The sequence below is a fragment of the Ruditapes philippinarum genome, unplaced genomic scaffold, assembly GCF_026571515.1.
Source record: "Ruditapes philippinarum isolate M1 unplaced genomic scaffold, ASM2657151v2 ctg1665_1_1_1_1, whole genome shotgun sequence".
Taxonomy (NCBI): domain Eukaryota; kingdom Metazoa; phylum Mollusca; class Bivalvia; order Venerida; family Veneridae; genus Ruditapes; species Ruditapes philippinarum.
In genome coordinates this window covers 191,996-212,827 of record NW_026861357.1, presented here as the reverse complement: position 1 = coordinate 212,827, position 20,832 = coordinate 191,996, and the positions used below count along the sequence as shown (strand labels likewise).

The 20,832-nt window shown below is 34.4% G+C and overlaps 1 protein-coding gene across 1 annotated transcript in view; it reads left to right on the top strand.

Moving 5' to 3' along the window:
- Positions 1-16,112, top strand: part of LOC132715351 (uncharacterized) — a 42,205-nt gene extending 26,093 nt beyond the window's left edge. The window contains exons 7-13 of the mRNA XM_060698342.1: positions 2,696-2,781; positions 4,001-4,117; positions 4,398-4,482; positions 7,628-7,759; positions 10,263-10,392; positions 12,741-13,450; positions 13,821-16,112. Coding sequence (XP_060554325.1) covers positions 2,696-2,781; positions 4,001-4,117; positions 4,398-4,482; positions 7,628-7,759; positions 10,263-10,392; positions 12,741-13,450; positions 13,821-13,975 — 1,415 coding nt within the window. The 3' untranslated portion in view covers positions 13,976-16,112. The remainder of the gene's footprint in view (positions 1-2,695; positions 2,782-4,000; positions 4,118-4,397; positions 4,483-7,627; positions 7,760-10,262; positions 10,393-12,740; positions 13,451-13,820) is intronic.
- The last annotated feature ends 4,720 nt before the right edge of the window (positions 16,113-20,832 follow it).

Sequence of the window (20,832 nt, the reverse complement as noted above, 5' to 3'; positions counted from 1 at the left end):
GGAGTCCATACATTTCCTTCTATTTATATAGTATAACAAATATGTTATTATAATATGGAGAGGCTTTATCTTTGATATTTGGTATGAAACATTGTCTGGTGGACCTCTACAATTTTTTTTCCAAATAATAGCCCTCAGGTCAAAATTGGCCCGCATGGGAACATAGATTTTTTAACCAGGTTTTCAACAAAAACCGGGTTATTGTAATGCCGAAGTCGGCGGCGGACGGGCGTCAACTTTTGGTTTCCGCTCAATAACTTTAGTTTGCTTTGGCCTATTGACACCAAACTTGGTGTGTAGGTAGCTTATATCAAGAGACAGCTTGGGATTGCTACCCAGGTGTCTGTAATCAAGGTCAAGGTCACTATAACTAAAAATAGAAATTCAGTTGCCGCTTAATAACTTGAGTTTGCTTTGGCCCATTCACACCAAACTTAGTGTATGGATAGGTAATATCAAGAGGCAGCTTGGGATTGCTACCCAGGTGTCTGTAATCAAGGTCAAGGTCACTATAACTAAAAATAGAAATTAAGTTTCCGCTCAATAACTTGAGATTGCTTTGGCCTATTGACACCAAACTTGTTGTATGGATAGATTATATCAAGAGGAAGCTTAGGATGGCTACCCAGGTGTCTGTAATCAAGGTCAAGGTCACTGTTACTAAAAATAAAAATTCAGTTGCCGCTCAATAACTTGAGTTTGCTTTGGCCTATTGACACTAAACTTGGTGTATGGATAGGTAATATCAAGAGGCAGCTTGGGATTGCTACCCAGGTGTCTGTGATCAAGGTCAAGGTCACTGTTACTAAAAATAGAAATTCAGTTGCCGCTTAATAACTTGAGTTTGCTTTGGCCCATTCACACCAAACTTAGTGTATGGATAGGTAATATCAAGAGGCAGCTTGGGATTGCTACCCAGGTGTCGGTGATCAAGGTCAAGGTCACTGTTACTAAAAATAGAAATTCAGTTGCCGCTCAATAACTTAAGTTTGCTTTGGCCTATTGACACTAAACTTGGTGTATGGATAGCTTATATCAAGAGACAGCTTGGGATTGCTACCCTGGTGTCTGTGATCTAGGTCAAGGTCACTGTTACTAAAAATAGAAATTCAGTTTCTGCTCAATAACTTGAGTTTGCTTTGGCTTATTCACACCAAACTTGTTGTATGGATAAATTATATCAAGAGGAAGCTTAGGATGGCTACCCAGGTGTCTGTAATCAAGGTCAAGGTCACTGTTACTAAAAATAGAAATTCAGTTGCCGCTCAATAACTTGAGTTTGCTTTGGCCTATTGACACTAAACTTGGTGTATGGATAGGTAATATCAAGAGGCAGCTTGGGATTGCTACCCAGGTGTCTGTGATCTAGGTCAAGGTCACTGTTACTAAAAATAGAAATTCAGTTTCCGCTCAATACCTTGAGATTGCTTTAGCCTAATGACACCAAACTTAGTGTATGGATAGGTTATATCAAGAGGAAGCTTGGGATTGCTACCCAGGTGTCTGTGATCAAGGTCAAGGTCACTGTTACTAAAAATAAAATTCAGTTTCCGCTCAATAATTTGAGTTTGCTTTGGCCTATTGACACCAAACTTGATGAATGGGTAGCTTATATCAAGAGGCAGCTTTGGATTGCTACCCAGGTGTCTGTGATCAAGGTTAATGCATTTAGTTTTCATGTTTTAACTTGAGTTTGCTTTGACCTTTTGACACCGAACTTGCTGAGTGGCAGCTTTGGATTGCCACTTAGATATCTGGGAGCAAGGTCAAGGTAATTTGCTTACAATAGAATTTTCAGTATCTACTCAATAACTTCAGTGCACTTTGACCTATTGATTGCTGTCACATCAAAACTTGGTCGTTGAAAACCTGGTTTTCGTCGCATTGCGGCGCTTCTTGTCTTCTTATATGTATTAAGTAAAGACTTCTCTAAATCTACAAGAGCTAAAGCTCAGTTTCCATAGCAATCAGGAACTTCATAGCTAACATTAACTTTCCATAGCAACGAGTTAATATACAACTGAATCTCAATGTAAGGAAACCTTTAATATTGTATCACAACATACATGTAACTGTTGTTTTCACATGCCACTAACAACCAGTAATATTTCTTAATGTGGTTTATTTCAGATATAAATATACTTTGTGATATCAGTTTATGATTTAGATTATATATTGCTTTCATTTATAGTTTAAAATATTACTCGTTCTTTGTCATGGAAAGTATAAATATTCAGGTGAGGGATATTAGGGTCATCATTGCCCTCTTATTTTTGTAGGTTAAAATGTGAACATGTGGTCAAAATCTGCAAAGTTTACATATTTAAAACTATGTACTTTAACATTTTTGTTCTGCATTACGCTGATCTGGAAAAAAATCAAAACTATGAAGAAATATAAAAGTTTATTGGTAAACCATTTATAAAGTAAGTAATACTTGTTAAGGTCTGATTCGGATATTTGTAATTCATCTTCAGCAAGGGAACAAAGAATGTTCATTCACCCAAATGATCTGCGTTCAGAGTAAAAAAGAAACAAACATGACAAGTATAACTTATCATTCACATTAGATAAAACATTCATTTGGAAAAAAGCTAGTATTTGAACTGGAATTGTTTTGCATGTGTAATGTACAAGTAATGATCAATTGCTAATATTTTTGTTTGATACTATGTGTTGTTGTTATTCCTACAAGTTATTCGAGATATGTTGACTAGCCTTGAACTTCAAGAAGATGATCATTTCCTAATGGAAAAGAATCAGATAGAAGAAAGACTTGATGTAAGTAATTAGTCTAGTTGTAACCCTTCAAAAAAGTTTTGGCTATGGGGAGTGGATGGTAACTTACACTTTCCAGTGACTGCCATGAGCAGGCTCATTAAAACCCAGCCTTCAATATTTTCAATTTTGCTGTGTTGGGATGTCTTTGGGGATTATGTTTTGCTCTATTTTCTCTTTATCAAAGAATGACCTTTTCGGAGAAAAAAATCCAGCTATATGCTACAGGCTGTTGTTGTGGTTGTTTTGCCGATTCATCATGGTCTCTTTTATATTTATAAATGGAATGTAGCGACCTTTTTGAAAGACCTTTAAGTTTACCCGACTGAACTTGATCTTCACTCATGAATGACCTTGGACTTTAAGGTAAATTCTTCGTAATTTTGGATGATTTTTCTACAACTGGCTATTATTTGTTATTTGTGAATGAATTGTCTCCCTACTTTGACACAGCAATGGTTAGTATATCAAAATGGTCAAAACTAAGCTAGATCCTGATTAATATTTGACCACTTGGCGATTAGGGCTCTTGCTGCAGTTTTCCATTTAAATTCAAAGTTATTTAAATTAACTTTTCATACCCGAACCTAATGTAGTTTTTTATGTACATGTATTTATAATTGATGAAAATATTGTTCTCATTTGAGAAAAGTACCTAAACAGTTGCACTGTTACTTATGAAGTAATTGATTGGAATTTAAGCATTTATAATTTTGATTTAACAGTTTGTGGATCCTCATTTTTTTGTATTAATTTTGTCCTTTTAATCTTTTGAGTGTTTTTGATAGATTTACCAGGTACAACAATATATAGTAACTTTATGCAAATTGTATTTGTTTGATATATAAGGTGACAACAAACATATATGACGAAAACAAATGTTTGAAATTGTTGAAATAACTTTTCCAATACAAAGTGTAATATATTAATGCTGATGCCAAACATTAAAACATCAGTTATCTCGATTTAGAACAGTACTGTATTAGTACGCCAAATCACTTAAACCACATTTTAATTAGATAAGAAGAGTGCAATTTGATCCATTTAAGTTCCAGTCCATTGAATGGCAAACATTTTTAATTTGCCGTTTTGATTCCATATTTTTTTTTCTATTTTGTTGAGTGTAGTTTCTCATTTCCTATCTGACCGTATGTTTTTTTCTAACATGTATATTAAAACTTACATAATTTACTTATTGATAATTAGTTATTATAAATTGCAGGCAAAGGTTTGGAAATGTGAGGAAGTCATTCAAACATTGAATGACTTATCCTACAATTGTTTGAAATGTCCATGGACTATTGAAGATTTCAAAGCAAAAGTGATTTATGAATTGCGAGTATGTATTACAATTGACTAAAGATTTGTTTGTAAACGTTGAATGTCATGAAAGGCAACCTCTGATTATGTAGCCGTAAAAATTAGGTCCTCGGCAATGCTTATATTAATATTAAGTTTTTTACATTTTCAAGAATAAAGGATATGGATTTCTATTATAAGTAAATGTTTCAAATCATAGAGCATGGAGTTTTTTTAATTTAAATAAACGTGTTTTTTTATAATACTTGAACACAATTTATCTTAAGATTATGTAGTCATGATGTTTACATGCATTTCAGAACATTATGGAAAGAACATTGGATTGTGCGATATTTGAAAACAAAGAGGAAGTTAAATGTCATCAATGTATCATCAATCCAATTGGTAATTTGTTATCAATTAAGTATAAGAAAAAATATGAAGATTTTATTCTGATAATATAACAAGACTACAGTATCATGTTGTTGTTATACATAAGTTCAATGGTGAAAGTTTTACAATTGGTAAATATGTTTTTGTACCCCCACTTAGGGGGGGCTTTAAGAATTACCCTTGTTCATATCTCTGTCCTTACATCAGTCCGTTCTCGTTCTCAAAAAAGTATTTGACCTAGTCGTGAAACTTTACAGGAATGTTGATCAGCATGTGTAGTTGTGCACCTGGTTAATTTCATGTGGATATATTTAGTACTTTTAGAGTTATTGCCCTTGACATAGTTAAAATTTAAAATTTTCAACTTGTGTCGCACGTAACTCAAAAGGTATTTGACCTAGAGTTATGAAACCTTACAGGAATGTTGCTCAGCATGTGCAGTTGTGCACCTGGGTATTTTCTTGTTGATACATTTAGTATTTTTAGAGTTATTACTCTTGTTTTAGTAAAAATATACAATTTTCAACTTGTGTCACACTTAACTCAAAAAGTATTTGACCTAGGGTCATGAAACTTTACAGGAATGTTGATCAGCATGTGTAAATGTGCTTTTTTGGAATTTTCGTTTAGATTTATTTAGTATTTGTAGAGTTATTGTCCTTAACTTAGTAAAAGTTGCAATTTTCAACTTGTGTCACATGTAGCTCAAAAAGTATTTGACATAGGACCATGAAACTTTGCAGGAATGTTGATCAGCATGTGAAGTTTTGCATGTGGGGTTTCGTTTGTGTATTTTTATGTTTTGTCAGAGTTATTGCCCTTGACTAAGTAAAAATTTGCAATTGTCAATTTGTGTTGTGCGTAGCTCAAAATGAATTTAACCTAGAGTCATGAAACTTAACAGGAATGTTGGTCAGCATATGTAGTTGTGCACCTGAGATTTTGCTTGTGGATTTATCCAGTAATTGTAGAGTTATTGTCCTTGACTTAGTAAAAGCCGTTTCAGTATGTGTGTTTTTTTGTTCCTTAAGTGCTTGAGTAAGAATCATTCAAATTTGCAGGAATAATGATCAACATCACTGTGAAGCTATGCACCTGGGATTTTGCATGTTTTTTCAGTTTTGTTAGAGCTATTGCCCTTGACTTAGTATAAATTTGCAATTTTCAACTTGTTCATGCATAGCTCAAAAAGTATTTGACCTGTAGGCTTATTATCTTGGTTACTATGAGTCACAAAGTTGTCATATTTCACATATTGATTGGTCATAACTAGTAGATGACCCTTATTGATTGTGGGGTCATTAGGTTCAAGGTCAAGGTAAAAGCGGGCTTAAATGTCAGAATGGTTTCCGCTCATTATCTTGGTTACAATTCATCACAAAGTCTTCATATTTCATAACTAGTAGATGACCCCTATTGCTTTTGGGTTCAGAAGGTCAAAGTCAAGGTTACAGGGGCCTTAAATGGTAATATAATTTCTGTTTATTATCTTGGCTACTATTTATCACAAAGTCTTCATATTTCATATATTGATTGGTAATAGCTAGTAGATGACCCGTATTCATTTTAGAGGTCACTAGGTCAAAGGTCACAGGGTCTTTGAATTGTAGTATGATTTCAGCTCATTATCTTGAAAGATAATTATCAAGTCTTCATATTTCACAAAGTCATTGGTCATAATCAACACTGACCCGTATTGCTTTTTGTGTCACTAGATCAAAAGTCAAGGTCACAGGGGACATAATTGTCTAAATGGTTTCCGCTCATTATCTTGATTACAATTCATTGCAAAGTCTTGATATTTCACATTTTGATTGGTCACAACTAGTAAGTGACCCCCATTGATTTTCGGGTTACTAGGTCAAAGGTTTAGGTTACAGGGGCCTTGAACGATATGATTTCTGCTTATTATCTAGGTCACTTTGTATCACAAAGTTGTCATATTTCATATCGTGATTGGTCATAACTAGTAGATGACCCCTATTGATTTTGGGGTATAAGGTCAAAGGTCAAGGTCAGAGGGGCCTTAAATATCAGAATGGTTTCAGCTCATTATCTTAGTTACAATTCATCACAAAGTCTTCACATTTCATACATTGGTTGATCATAACTAGTAGAGGACCCCTATTTTTTTGGATTCAGAAGGTCAAAGGTCAAAGTCACAGGGGCCTTGAATGGTAATATGATTTCTGCTTATTATTTAGGCTACTATTTATCACAAAGTCTTCATATTTCACATATTGATTGGTCATAGCTAGTAGATGACACCTATTGATTTTGGGGTCACCAGGTCAAAGGTCAAGGTCACAGGGTCTTTAAATGGTTGCATGATTTCAGTTCATTATCTTGAAAGATAGTTACCACAAAGTCTTCATATTTCGCACAGTGATTTGTCATAATCAACAGATGACCCATATTGCTTTTGGAATCACTAGATCAAAAATTAAGGTTACAGGAGCCTTAACTGTCAGAATGGTTTCCTCTTATTATTTTGAAAACTATTTATCACAAAGTCTTCATATTTCACATACTGATTGGTCATAACTTGTAAGTGACCCCTGATTTGGGTCACTAGGTCAAAGGTCAAAGTCACAGCGTTCTTATATGTTAGTATGGTTTCCGCTCATTATCTTGAAAGCTATTTATCACAACATCTTTATGTTTCTAATATTGATTGGTCATAACTATTAGATAACCCCTATTTATTTTGGTTCACTAGTTCAAAGGTCTAGGTAACAGGGGCCTTACATGTCTCATTATCTTGAAAACTATTTATCACAAAGTCTTCATTCTTTTTCTTTTTTCCATAATTGAACACGTCCATGTACCTATTTATGGAAGTTTTTATAACAAAATTACCAATAATGTGAGTCAAGGGCTAGAAAGGGGGCACATGTGTCGTTCGACATTTCTTGTTATGCATTGATATGCTTAATTACAAATTATATTAGCATTTAAAGGCAGATTTGTTGTGAAACTGCCCTGTTTAAATCCAGTATAGTACTTTCAAATAATAAGCCAAAACTATGAGAAAATTAGACATATATATTGATTGAATTATTTTTTCCTGACAATTGGCATAAGTGCATATTTGGAGAGCACCTGTTGCATATATAATCTTGTTTTACGCACGCACATAATATGGTTGCAATTTCAGCTGAAAAATCTTCGTTGACTGAAGATAATGCCAACTGCCGTAAAAAAATAAGAGTATGTATGGCTTGCGAGAAAAACAGTTTTCTCAATCCAGTAATCTGTTATTGCGGTGAAAGACTCTCATCCAAGATAGGTATTATAACAGATATATTGCATTAATATTAAAATCTGAGATCTATTTATTTATCTAACATAGCTAAAGAAGTTCACCTACACCAATAATGTGGGTAAAAATTTCTAACATTTGCTCCCCGTTGAATGACTATGATAATATTTAAAACTGTCAATATATGCACAGATATGTGATTGCACATAGTTTCGAAGCTAGAAGTCAGAATTTTTTTATGCTCCCCGAAAAATTTCGTGGGAGCATATAGTCGCCGCCTTTTCCGTCCGTCCGTCTATCCGTACAAAACAGAGCTACATTATGGGGTTTGGTCTATTGTTCTCAACAATAGTCTTTGATGTCATTCATTCCGTTTCTCTTGTGGGGTTATTTTATGTATTGTGATGTTAAAACGAACAAAAGAAATAACAAAAGAAAACCCCAAAATGTAACTCTGGTAAGAATGTCCGTCCATCCGTCCGTCCGCTTTTCTTGTCCGGGACATAACTTTGAAACAACAAGAGGTATCAACATGAAAGTTTGTTGGTAGATAAATCTCATTGAGTAGGTGTGCAGTGCACAAGAACCGTAACTCTGCCTTGTATAATTTAGAATTATCCCTCTTTGTTTATTTTACACTTTGAACTTTGTCCGGGACATTACTCTAAAACTATAAGAGGTACAAACATGAAACTTTGTAGGTAGATAGATCTCATTGAGTAGGTGTGCAGTGCAAAAGAACCGTAACTCTGCCTTGCCTAATTTTTGAATTATCCCCCTTTGTTTATTTTTACTTTTTGAACTTTGTCTGGAACATAACTCTAAAACTATAAAAGGTTTCAACATGAAACTTTGTAGGTAGATAGATCTCAATAAGTAGGTTTGCGGTGTACAAAACTCTGTAACTCTGTCTTGCCTAATTTTGGAGTTATTGCCCTTTGTTCATTTTGATACTTTAAATTTTGTCTGGGACATTTCTTTAAAATTTTAAGAGATATCAACATGAAACTTTGTAGATAGATAGGTCTCATTAGGTAGCAGCGCAGAACTAAAAATTCATAACTCTGCCTTGCCTTATATGAAGTTATTGCCCTTTGTTACTTTTACTTTTTGACTTTTGTCCGGGACATAACTCTAAAACTATAAGAGATATCAACATGAAACTTTGTAGGTAGATAGATATCATTGGATAGAACTGCAATGCTTAAAGAACCTAAACAAAGCCTTGTCTAATTTTGGAGTTATTGCCCTTTGTTCATTCTTACACTTTGAATTTTACCCGAGACATAACTCTGAAACTATAAGAGATACCATCAGGAAATTTTATAGATAGATAGATCTCATTGAGTAGAAGTGCAGTGCAAAAAAAATCCGCCTTGCCTTATTTTGGAGTTTTGCCGTTTGTTAATTTCTATATACTTTCCTGTGTCCAAAACCTTGACCGGTTCAACCGGTTCTTGTTTAATTTTAGGAGATGTGGTCTAGTCTAAAAGAGCGCAGACAGCACATATTATTTACACACTTTCAAAACTTTGATAGTACAACAGTCGTTAATCATGCAAAGTGATAAACTTTATTATGCTCCCAAAAATTTCGGGGGAGCATATTGTCGCCCGGGTTGTCCGTCCGTCAGTCCGTACGTACGTCTCGAATTCGTGTCCGGCCCATACCTTTGTTATTTGAAGTCGGATTTACAACAATTTTACAGAAATTATCGAGATGACTTGTGGCGCACAACATTCAACCGCTACCTTGAAGGTCAAGGTCACAGTATAACCTTTCCCGCCCATAACTTCGTTACTTGAAGGAGGATTTTACAATTTTTTCACAGAAATGATCACCATATTAAGACGACGTGTCGCGCGAAACATTTGGGTCGCTACCTTGAAGGTCAAGGTCACAGCATGACCTTGCAGCCAAATCGTGTCTGGCACATAACTTCGTTATTTGAATTCGGATTTAACAAATATTTCACAGAAATGATCACCATATTGAGACGACATGTCGCGCGTAACATTTGGGTCGCTACCTTGAAGGTCAATGTCACAGCATGACCTTACTGCAAAATTGTGTCCAGCCCATAACTTCTTTATTTGAAGTCGGATTTCACAACTGTTTTACAGAAGTGATCATCATATTGAGAAGATTTGTCGCGCGAAACATTTTGGTGGCTACCATGGAGGCCAAGGTCACAGCATGATCTTGCAGCAAAAAGGTGTCCGGTCCATAACTTCGCTATTTATTAGCAGAATTTACAACTATTTCACAGAATTAATCACCATATTGAGACAATGTGTTGCGCGCAAGTCGATTGATAGATCTCATTGAGTAGAAGTGCAGTGCAAAGAACAGTAACTCTGCCTTGCCTTACTTTGGTTTTATCACACTTTAAACTTTGTCTGGGACATAACTCTGAAACTACAAAAGATATACTTTTCTGTGTCTAAAACCTAGTCGGGGAGCATCACTCGGTTCAATCTGCTCTTGTTTACTTTATTTATCTTTATTTCTCTTTATATCCTTTATCAAGGTACTAAATGGGGAGCATTATTGGTTGCTGGTGATGATGAAAGTCAGGAGAAAGCAGATACCATGAAAAATGAAATACTTGAATTGGAGAGGATAGTTACCTCACTGGCACCACGCATTATTGGTATAAGGTACCTAGGAGAAGTTACTTTATTAGACTTTTAAAATTGATGCGTACATTTTTTCTGCGCTTTGTACAGTCAGGGATAACAAAAATGATGAGCTTTTAGGATCTTTGAATATCGGTCTTCCGTCCACATATGTTCCTTAACACTCCAGCGGTCACATTTTTGCCTCACTCATCATCAACCTTTGTCAGGATGTTTGTCTAGGTAAATGCTCGGATGAGTTCGAACATGGGTCATCTCGGATAAAAAACTTGGTCACAGGAGCCAAAAGTAGAAAAACCTTGTTAACACTCTAGTGGTCACATTTTTGACTCAATCATCATCAAACTTTATCAGGATGCTGTCTATGTAATTGCTCGGATGAGTTCGAAAATGGGTCATCTCAGATGAAAACCTAGGTCACAGAAGCCAAAAATAGAGAAATCTTGTTAACACTGTAGTGGCTACAGTTTGGAATCAAATATCCTGGAAATTGGTCTAAAAGTTTGTATTGATAATTTCTAGGTCAAGTTCAAATATGGGTCACCTGGGATCAAAAACTTGGTCACACCGCCCATATATGGAAAAACCTTGTTAACACTTTTGTGGGGCACAATTTTAACTCAGTTGTCATCAAACTTGGTCAGGATGCTTGTCTAGGTAATTGCTCGGATGAGTTCGAACATTGTCATCTCCGATGAAAAAGTAGAATAGATAAATACAGAATCCCTAAAGAAAGCACAACACGTCAAAATTGAAAATGTTGCAGGCTCGGTTTGATTGAGTCTGTTCATGGACGGTACTGGAAAGTGCAAGTTTCCGTCCACGCCCCCTGGCACCGGCTTAAGCAGAATTCAACATTTAAACATGAAAGAGTAAAAGTTTGAATTTAGAAACATCCGCAGATGTGATCATACGTCGGTTATCATGGAACTTTCAATGTGACACGTCTGTGCCATTCCATGAAAAGCGGCGTATGGTCCCCAAGTAATAAAAAGCGTGTGCCCTAAACGAGAAAACAATGAGCGGAACTAAATAAAATGGAATTTTAGGAATTTAGGAAAAGGAATTATAGGTCATAAGAGGTAAAAATAGACGAATCCTGTTAACACTGTAGTGGCTACTGTTTTGCACCAAATTATCTTGGAAGGAGCTAAAAATAGAAAAATCCTGTTAACACTGTAGTGGCTACTATTTTGATCCAAATATCCTGGACATTGGTCTGAAAGTTTGTTTTGATGATTTCTAAGTCATATTCGAATATCGGTCTTCTGGGATCAAAAACTTTTGACTCACCTGTCATGAAACTTGGTCAGAATGCTCGTCAAGGTAATTGCTCGGATGAGTTCGATGAGTCAGGTGTGCGATCTAGGGGCCATCTTGGTCCTCTTGTTTACTAAATAGCACTTATAACCAAACGTATATTATAGATAAATATGACCTTGACCTTTTGACCTTTTGGCATACATGAAAAGTCCCGGAATAAGGTGTCTGTCCCGGAGGTGTCCCGGAGATGATTTATGCCATGGTAAAAAAAATCAAAAATAATCTACTTTGAAGCTTTTTTTATGATTTTATTGTCAAGTTTTTATAAACTAGTTGTAGAACACTAATAACGACCAATTATGATCCCTTACAGCTTTGCAGTGGTGACACTAATCCTTTGATTGGTATATCTATGTGCCCCTTCCAACGAACAATTATCGGCAATAATTTTGATCAATTAAAAGATTAATTGTTTACCCCGTTTGGCTTCCTGGGCGAAGGTGTCGTACACTGTAATTAAAAACTGGCCAGTATAAATTCAATCCGCCTGCAGGCAATTATTAATGGTCAAACACCGTGAAAATTACCGCTAAATATGAGGTGATGAAATCTACAAGATTCAGCGATAGTTTCCACAGGCTCTGAGGTCTGATCCTGCCTTCTACCCCCCAACATGATACGCCCCGTAAACATTCTATCAAAAATATTTCAATATTTAAACATGAATGGGACATCTGCTACAACATTACAACTGGTTTTAAAACAATTTTTACATATCTGAAAAAATTACCTTTTACCATCAAGTCTCAATTATTGATAATTAGTTTTCTGTCTTTTGTTTATGGTGTCACTAAATTTGCAAGTTGTAAATACCAGTAATAAAGGTTGTATGCCACTATGTAAATTTAAAAAAAAGTTTGCTGATCAATGCCCACCTCAAAATGAAACTAAGTGTTCCGGAAATGAGTCTAAATATTATGGCTTGTATGCCTTTTGGTATAGTACTATAATATCCTCCCTGTGATGCCTTTGAGAAAAAGTCGTGTATGGATTTAGCTACTTTTCGGTTCATGTCTTTTATGTATTACTTTGTTTTTAAATTCTAGTAAGTGTAAAGTCAAGACAGTCGTACCGGATGATTCAGAATCGAAAACCAAAAAGGGTGAATCGCAAACATGGTTGAAAATAAAAGGGCATATCAAGAATTTCAGTGAAGATAAAGAGATTGATACATTATTGATATACTTCTCGTGTCATGGTGGTAGCTCTACCGATGGAAATATGTTTGAACTTGGGAAAAAATCAGAATATATATCATTGGATGAATTTCAAAAGGAGCTAGACAAATTGCACAAAATTGACCGGCTAATTCTTTTCCTTGATCGCTGTTTTCCTCCAAAGGTTACACTTGAAAAAAGGAAATTTGTTCAGATAAACGCATGCAGCGAGGATAAAAAGGCGGTTCTAAACGAAGAAGGCAGCTTATTTACAAAGTATGTTATTCAAGGATTGAAAGGTAGATCAGAAGAGAGAGAATGTTCTAAGGACTGCAAGCATTGTGATTGCTTTTGGAACTCGAGAACAGAATATGTCTCTATTTGTAGCTTATATGATTATGTCAACAAACATTTAGAACTGAAGGCACCTCAGCCAGACTGGAAATTGGAAAGCTTTGGGGAAAACATTGCTTTCTTTACAGACGAAGTAGTAAAGATAGAATTTTCTTCAAAAGATGCTGGTATAACTATCCCTCTATCTCTTGGGTGTCTGAAAAACATGGACATGGTCAAACAAGAGATTCTTTTGGCTTTTAAAGGTAATTATTTCATAAATCTATTGAAATAAATAAACATTTATTTAGAAAGTCTTTTGAAAATATCAGGCAAAAAATATCATTAACTGTTGTAGAAAAAAAACTTGTTAAATTGTACTTTTGTAACAGGTTTTATTATCATCTACCAACATTGCTTTGCAGTTACAGTAATCAGAAAATTTACTGCGGTTAAAGTCAAGTTTTTTGTCAACTTTTCAAGATAACAATGATATTTCATTTGTTAACTTGAATATTTTTTACTTGTACCTGAAACCGTTCGTTGCATATTTTCAAAATAAATAGACTTATATAAAGATAATTTCTTCTACTGTGGAGAATGTAATTTGGATTTCAGTATGGCATTTGCTTTCAGTTGATACGAATACGCACAAAGTCAAAATACGAAGAGACACATTCCGGAATGATCAACAAGTAGATGATGAATGCACAACCTTGGAACAGGTCATGGAGGCCTGGGTACAAAGGTTTCCACTTTCAGTTTCCTTTCATAAGAAGGAAGGGACATAGAGAAGCTCTTTCAAAGACAATTGAATGGGAAAAAACTATTGAAAAATTATTGTTAATTGAAGTCTATGAATGACTCGTGAAACAGGATATAATGTTCGCCTTTAATTTTTCAATTTCATTGTTACCTTTATGTTCTTGATATTAACATATAGACGTTATTATATACCCTTATTTAGCACTAATGTTCTACATGTACATAATCCAACCTTATAATATATAAACCACTTCATTCTAGATATAAGGGGACTGCCATTACCCATATGATGATCAAAAGCATAAAATAACCCTTATGTTTTAGGTAACAAATAATCTTACTATATGAAAACATATTGGTTCTTTCAGTAACACAAAGATAAATGTCATTTTGAGCAAGTTTTTCAATGAACAATTCACTCATACTTAAGCAATTTGGATATTAAAATACAAGTTACATCAATATGGCATAAAGATCTAAGCAATTCGTTTTGTAAGTAAAGGAAATTTTATAATTTGTAATATTAAATTGTTGTTTTTTTCTTCTTTTTAAAATAGTTTGATGGTTTCTCACTTTAAATTACTTTTCCTGTCTCTTTTACAAATTATTTGAACGGGAATATCTTTTAACATTTACAGTCTGATGCCACATTATCTATGTATACTTTTCTTGTAACATTTTTGTGTGGCATCACTATGATTATTTACTAAGTGATTGTTTGTTTGAATACTTTAAATATTTTTTAAATTATTTATTGCATCCTTTTAACGTGAGATTTGTTATTCTTACCTAAGTGAATTTCTACAAATAAACATCAGAGACTTGAGTGTTATCTTTACATTTTGTTATAAACTTGTGGCGGCTGTAAAAAGTCTCCCCGTACATTTAATCAATGATGTTATATTTTCGATCCTTAAAGATCGTTCAGCACGACATTATTGTTGTGCTTGTGGTATTTTTAGTTTCAACTTTTCGGCATTTTCTAGATGGGTGGTTCCAATATTCCTACTTGAATAATGTTGAATCACCTTTAGGATATGTTGCCTGCTTTTTAAATTTGTCTTTTGACGTCTTATCTGTGATACGCAGGCTTCATAACCTCTGATCTCCTTTCAAAATTCCATTTTATTTAGTTCCGACCATTGTTTTCTCGTTTAGGGCACACGCTTTTTATTACTTGGGGACGATACGCCGCTTTTCATGGAATGGCACGGAAGTGTCACATTGAAGGTTCCATGATAACCGCCGTATGAACACATCTGTGGATGTTTCTAAATTCAAAATTTTACTATTTCACGTTTAAATGTTGAATTCTGCTTAAGCCGGTGCTAGGGGGCGTGGACGGTAACTTGCACTTTCCAGTACCGTCCATGAACAGGCTCAATCAAACCGAGCCTGCAACATTTTCAATTTTGCCGTGTTGGGCTTTCTTTAGGGATTCTGTATTTATCTATTTAATGATCACATCCGTGTTATTTGTGCCGTGTGGCGGCTGTAAAAAGTCTCCCCCTACATTTAATCAATGATGTTATAGTTTCGATCCTTAAAGATCGTTCAGCGCGACATTATTGTTGTGCTTGTGGTATTTTTAGTTTCAACTTTTCGGCATTTTCTAGTTGGGTGGTTCCAATATTCCTACTTGAATAATGTTGAATCACCCTTAGGATATGTTGCCTGCTTTTTAAATTTGTCTTTTGACGTCTTATCTGTGATACGCAGGCTTCATAACCTCTGATCTCCTTTCAAAATTCCATTTTATTTAGTTCCGACCATTGTTTTCTCGTTTAGGGCACACGCTTTTTATTACTTGGGGACGATACGCCGCTTTTCATGGAATGGCACGGAAGTGTCACATTGAAGGTTCCATGATAACCGCCGTATGAACACATCTGTGGATGTTTCTAAATTCAAAATTTTACTATTTCACGTTTAAATGTTGAATTCTGCTTAAGCCGGTGCTAGGGGGCGTGGAAGGTAACTTGCACTTTCCTCCAGTACCGTCCATGAACAGGCTCAATCAAACCGAGCCTGCAACATTTTCAATTTTGCCGTGTTGGGCTTTCTTTAGGGATTCTGTATTTATCTATTTATGTATAATTGACATTGTGAGACATTTGTAACAAAGTTTTGATATTTATGGAGCCTTTTTATATGCCCGAAAACATTTGCTGTATATATATATATATATATTATTGTGTTTGTTTGTCGTCTGTATCTTTTGAGCCAATATTACTGATGATGTGCGGAGCGCAGGTCTTTGCTACCTCGCGTCAAGGTCAATATCACACTGACATTCAAAATCTTTATATACATTTGTAAGTTTATTTATAACAAAGGGAGATTACAGTCTGTATGAATTTGTTAATACGTTCCCTCTCTATATATTAGCATGTTTCCTCCCTATATTTTCCGAAATATATTTCTTTATTAAGATATTTGCTATTAGAATTGTTAGAACGTATTATTTTGTATGGAAGTCAAAATACTACTTTGTTTACATGTTTATACGCTTCTTTCGTCAGGTAGAAAAACATCTTACATGCTCTAAAACCATTATTTAACAATGAAAAAGTCATTAGTTACAACTTGAAAGATTAGGTAACACAGAGAAACTGAGTCATTCAATAAAGATAACACCCAGGTTTAAGTATAAATCTTCCAAAGTTATAATGATATTTGTATAAGTGCAATGTTTATATTAGGCTTTAAATATTCACTGATGATTGTTATTCCTACAAAATATTAATGTTTAGGCGTGTTTCCTACCCCCTATGTATGTGCACTCATATTGTTGTTATTGTTTATTTGTTTGTTTTCCCCATTCCTTTTGCATTTATATATCTTTACATATAAGCATCATATTGTCAGATTTACGAAGGAAAAAGTGTACTGGTTGGAGACCACCAAAACCAGACAACCACCAAACCCAGACTCCCCTGAAAATGCCCTTTTTATTGTCCCCGCCTTTTCGAAGAAAAAAGGGGGATATAGTAATAGGGTCCGTCTGTCCGTCCGTCTGTCACACTTTCGTGTCCGGTCCATAACTTTGTTATTTATCAAATGAATCTGAAATAACTTGGCTCAAAGGTTTGTTATAATAAGACGATGTGTCATGCTCAACAACCAGACCCCTAACTCACCTAAGGTCACACTTGTAGGTCAAAGATTAACATAGTCTATTACAGGGTATATTTCGTGTCCGGTCCATATCTTTTTTATAGATCAAAGGATTTTGTAAATACTTGCCACAAATAGTCACAATAATGAGACGATGTGTCATGCGCAACAACCGGTCACCTACCTGCAAGGTCAAGGTCACACTTGGAGGTCAAAGATTAACATAGTCTATTACAGGGTATATTTTGTGTCCGGTCCATATCTTTTTCATTTATCAAAGGAATCTGAAATAACTTGGCACAAATGTATTTTATAATAAGTCTATGTGTCATGCGCAACAACCAGACCCCTAACTCCAAGGTCAAGGTCACAATTGGAGGTCAAAGATTAACATAGTCTATTACAGGGTATATTTTGTGTTCTGTCCATATCTTTTTTATAGATGTAAGGATTTTGAAATACTTGCCACAAATAGTCACTATGATAAGACAATGTGTCATGCGCAACACCTTCATCCCTACCTCCAAGTTCAAGGTCACACTTAGAGGTCAAAAGTTAACATAGTCTGTTTTAGGGTATATTTTGTACTTCTTCAGGATTTTGAAATAACTAGGCACAAATAGTCACAATAATAAGACAATATGTCAGGTACAACACCTGCAACCCTACCTCAAAGGTCAAGGTCACACTTAGAGGTCAAAGGTTAACATAGTCTGTTATATGGTTTATTTTGTGTCCCGTCTATAACTTCTTCGTAGATCAAGGGATTTTGAAAATACTTGGCACAAATAGTCACAATGATAAGATGATATGTCATGCGTAACACATGTGTCCCTACCTCCAAGGTGAAGGTCACACGTAGAGGTCAAAGATTTACAAGGTCTTTTATAGGTTATATTTTGTGTCCAGTCCATAACCTTGGATTTTAAAAATACTTTGCACAAATAATCACAATAATAAGATGATATGTCAGGCGCAAAACATAGGTCCCTACCTCCAAGGTCACACTTAGAGGTCAAAGATAGACATAGTGTGTTATAGGGTATATTTTGTGTCCGATCTATAACTTCTACATAGTTCAAGGGATTTTGAAAATACTTGGCACAAATAGTAATATTAATAAGACGATATGTCATGCACAACACCTGCTCCCCTACCTCTAAGGTCAAGGTCACACTTAGAGGTCAATGGTTAACATGATAGAATTTTAAATTCCGTGTTTCATTTTACTAGTAATTCTTTAATAAATTTATTGTTGCATTTGCAGATCTAGCATTGATCATAATTTTGGACTGAAAGTCCTGAAATCCATTACTAGATCTTTTGAAATAGCACACTTTTATGCTTCATATAAAACTTCCCCGAGGCGGGGGACGTTGGTAACTCTGTTTCAAATTCTTGTTTGTTCAGTGGTAGTTGATCAATCGGTCTCTTTTATATCAACAATAACTGCATGTTGGTTCTATAATTTAGGAATTAAATTTATTTCAATTTTCGTAAACGGTAAAATTTTAATGTCTTTTTCAAGAACGTTGACATCGAAAATTTTGACATCAAGAGTGAAATACCTGACCACTTATACTAGCTGTAATCATCTGTAGATTAAATAATACAATATTCAAAGCTTCAGCATTTGCTGCTGAAATATTTTGTATTATGTTAAAAATAAAAATTAAAACACCAAAGCTTTTATTGAATTAAATCAGCATCATTGACGTATCTGTCGGGACACATGGTACAGTTGTGTGGACAATTCAGGTCAACATATTCAGAAATAAACAAACTAGTCTGTTAGTTAGGAGAAGAACCTAGCTGTACTGTGTCAAATTTTCAGATCTCCAGCTTTAAAATTATAAAATCTATATGGGAAACTGTTTAAAAGATGTCCTGTTGGTGGTCCCCAACCAGTACAAATGTACAATATGAAGGATATCTTTATACGCTGAATGTTGTACAGTGGAACCTGTCTAATCTAAACTCGTCCAGACCAGAAGTATTTGTCATTCGTATGAATAAATATGATTATTGTCAATGATTGACCACATGTTTATGTAACTCCCATGTAAATGTAAACATTTATGAGTAAATATCAAAGTGACCATTGTATAATCTGTACAAATGAGTGCACTTGAGATTGTACATTTTACAAGATAGAAATCAGCTCGCAATATCTTTTGAGCATTTTATTCTACATAACACTTATGTTTTTGTTATTCCTGTCAACTTATTCGAATTATGAGTGTATGCACAATAACTTTTATAGTATCGTATCCCACTTTTTGCTCGTTTGCCACATAAGTTTGTTGTGTTTTCATGATTTTTGTAATGTTTAAGTGTATATAGTAACTACAGTTTTGAGTTAAAAAGTAAAGTGTTTTGTAACTAACATTTTAAAGGGACTCCACTGAGGTTTAAAAGCCCTAAAACATAACATTTGAATTTCTTACATAAATGAGCTGGGGCACTTTAAACAGAAATATATGCAAGGATAGTTAAGAAATATACTTTGAAATAAATTGAAAATCGTATTTTTATGCTTTCCTTAGCCCAATCTGTGTGAAAAGCGTTCAAACGCTTTTCATTTTGTGTCATATTTTTACAATTTGAATAATTATTCTGGAAAAACTAAGTGCGCGAATGATCTGAAATATTGCACAAAGCTTAGTTGACTAAACCTACATCAAATTGTACATTTATCTGGAAAAAAAATTTCCCGTCCCATCATGTCATAAAACCTCAGTGGAGTCCCTTTAAGTTTAAAAGGATTTTTTACTATGTTTTAAACAATTTCTTGAACTTCGTAGTCGAGAAATAATTATATGATTCCAGCCATTTATGTAACAAATCATAGCGAGCTAAAATAAACAATAGAAATGACAGTGTCCTAACATTTTAAGCATTTGCTTTGTTATAGAAAATTAATGTAAGAACTATTTTTATGTTTAAAATGTTAGACTGATGTGTGTAAATTGATGCAATTTATTCTAGATGATTCATGAAGGCACATGTATAATCCTTTAACCATAAAAAATAATTGAACGACTATGAAAAAAACAAATAAAAAAACAAAAGAAGAAAGTTATAAACATTATACTTTGGTTTACATTTACTTTTTCTTGGTAAAGGTATTCAAAATATTTAATTTGAATATGTTTTTATGCCCCAGGCATATTATAATTGAACTATCCGTCTTTCCGGACGAGGTTAACCTCAACCGACAAGTTGGATTTAAGTTTTATCTGTACCAATGGTTTCATAATAGTAACATATTAATACATAGTACATGATTTTGGCAAGTATGGATTCTATTTTTCCAAGTTAATGCCCTTTCCAGGACTTTGAAAATGGATATTGTTACCCTAAAGTGACAAGTTGGATATATCTTAATTTCTATTTATACTAATTATAATTTCCACACTTTCTTATCAAGTCCACAGAGCTCTATTTAAAGGGAGAGGAAGCTATGACGTCATACATCTTTATACATGTCATCAGCGATTATCTTTCATACAACGTATCATTTTCGTGCAATTGACCAATGTTTTAGACAAGATATGTTTGCTGCGATATAATTTACAATTGTTGACATTATCAGGAGAAGTGACCAAATAAAGTTGCAAAATGTAAATGAAAGCTTAAATGTCAAGAAAATTTAAGATGTTAATAATCCTCGGTAATGGTTGAAAATGAAACACATTCGGTTACGTAAAACAAGAAGGCGGAATAGTTCAAGGGTCAATGAATCTCATGCATGGGATTTTGGATT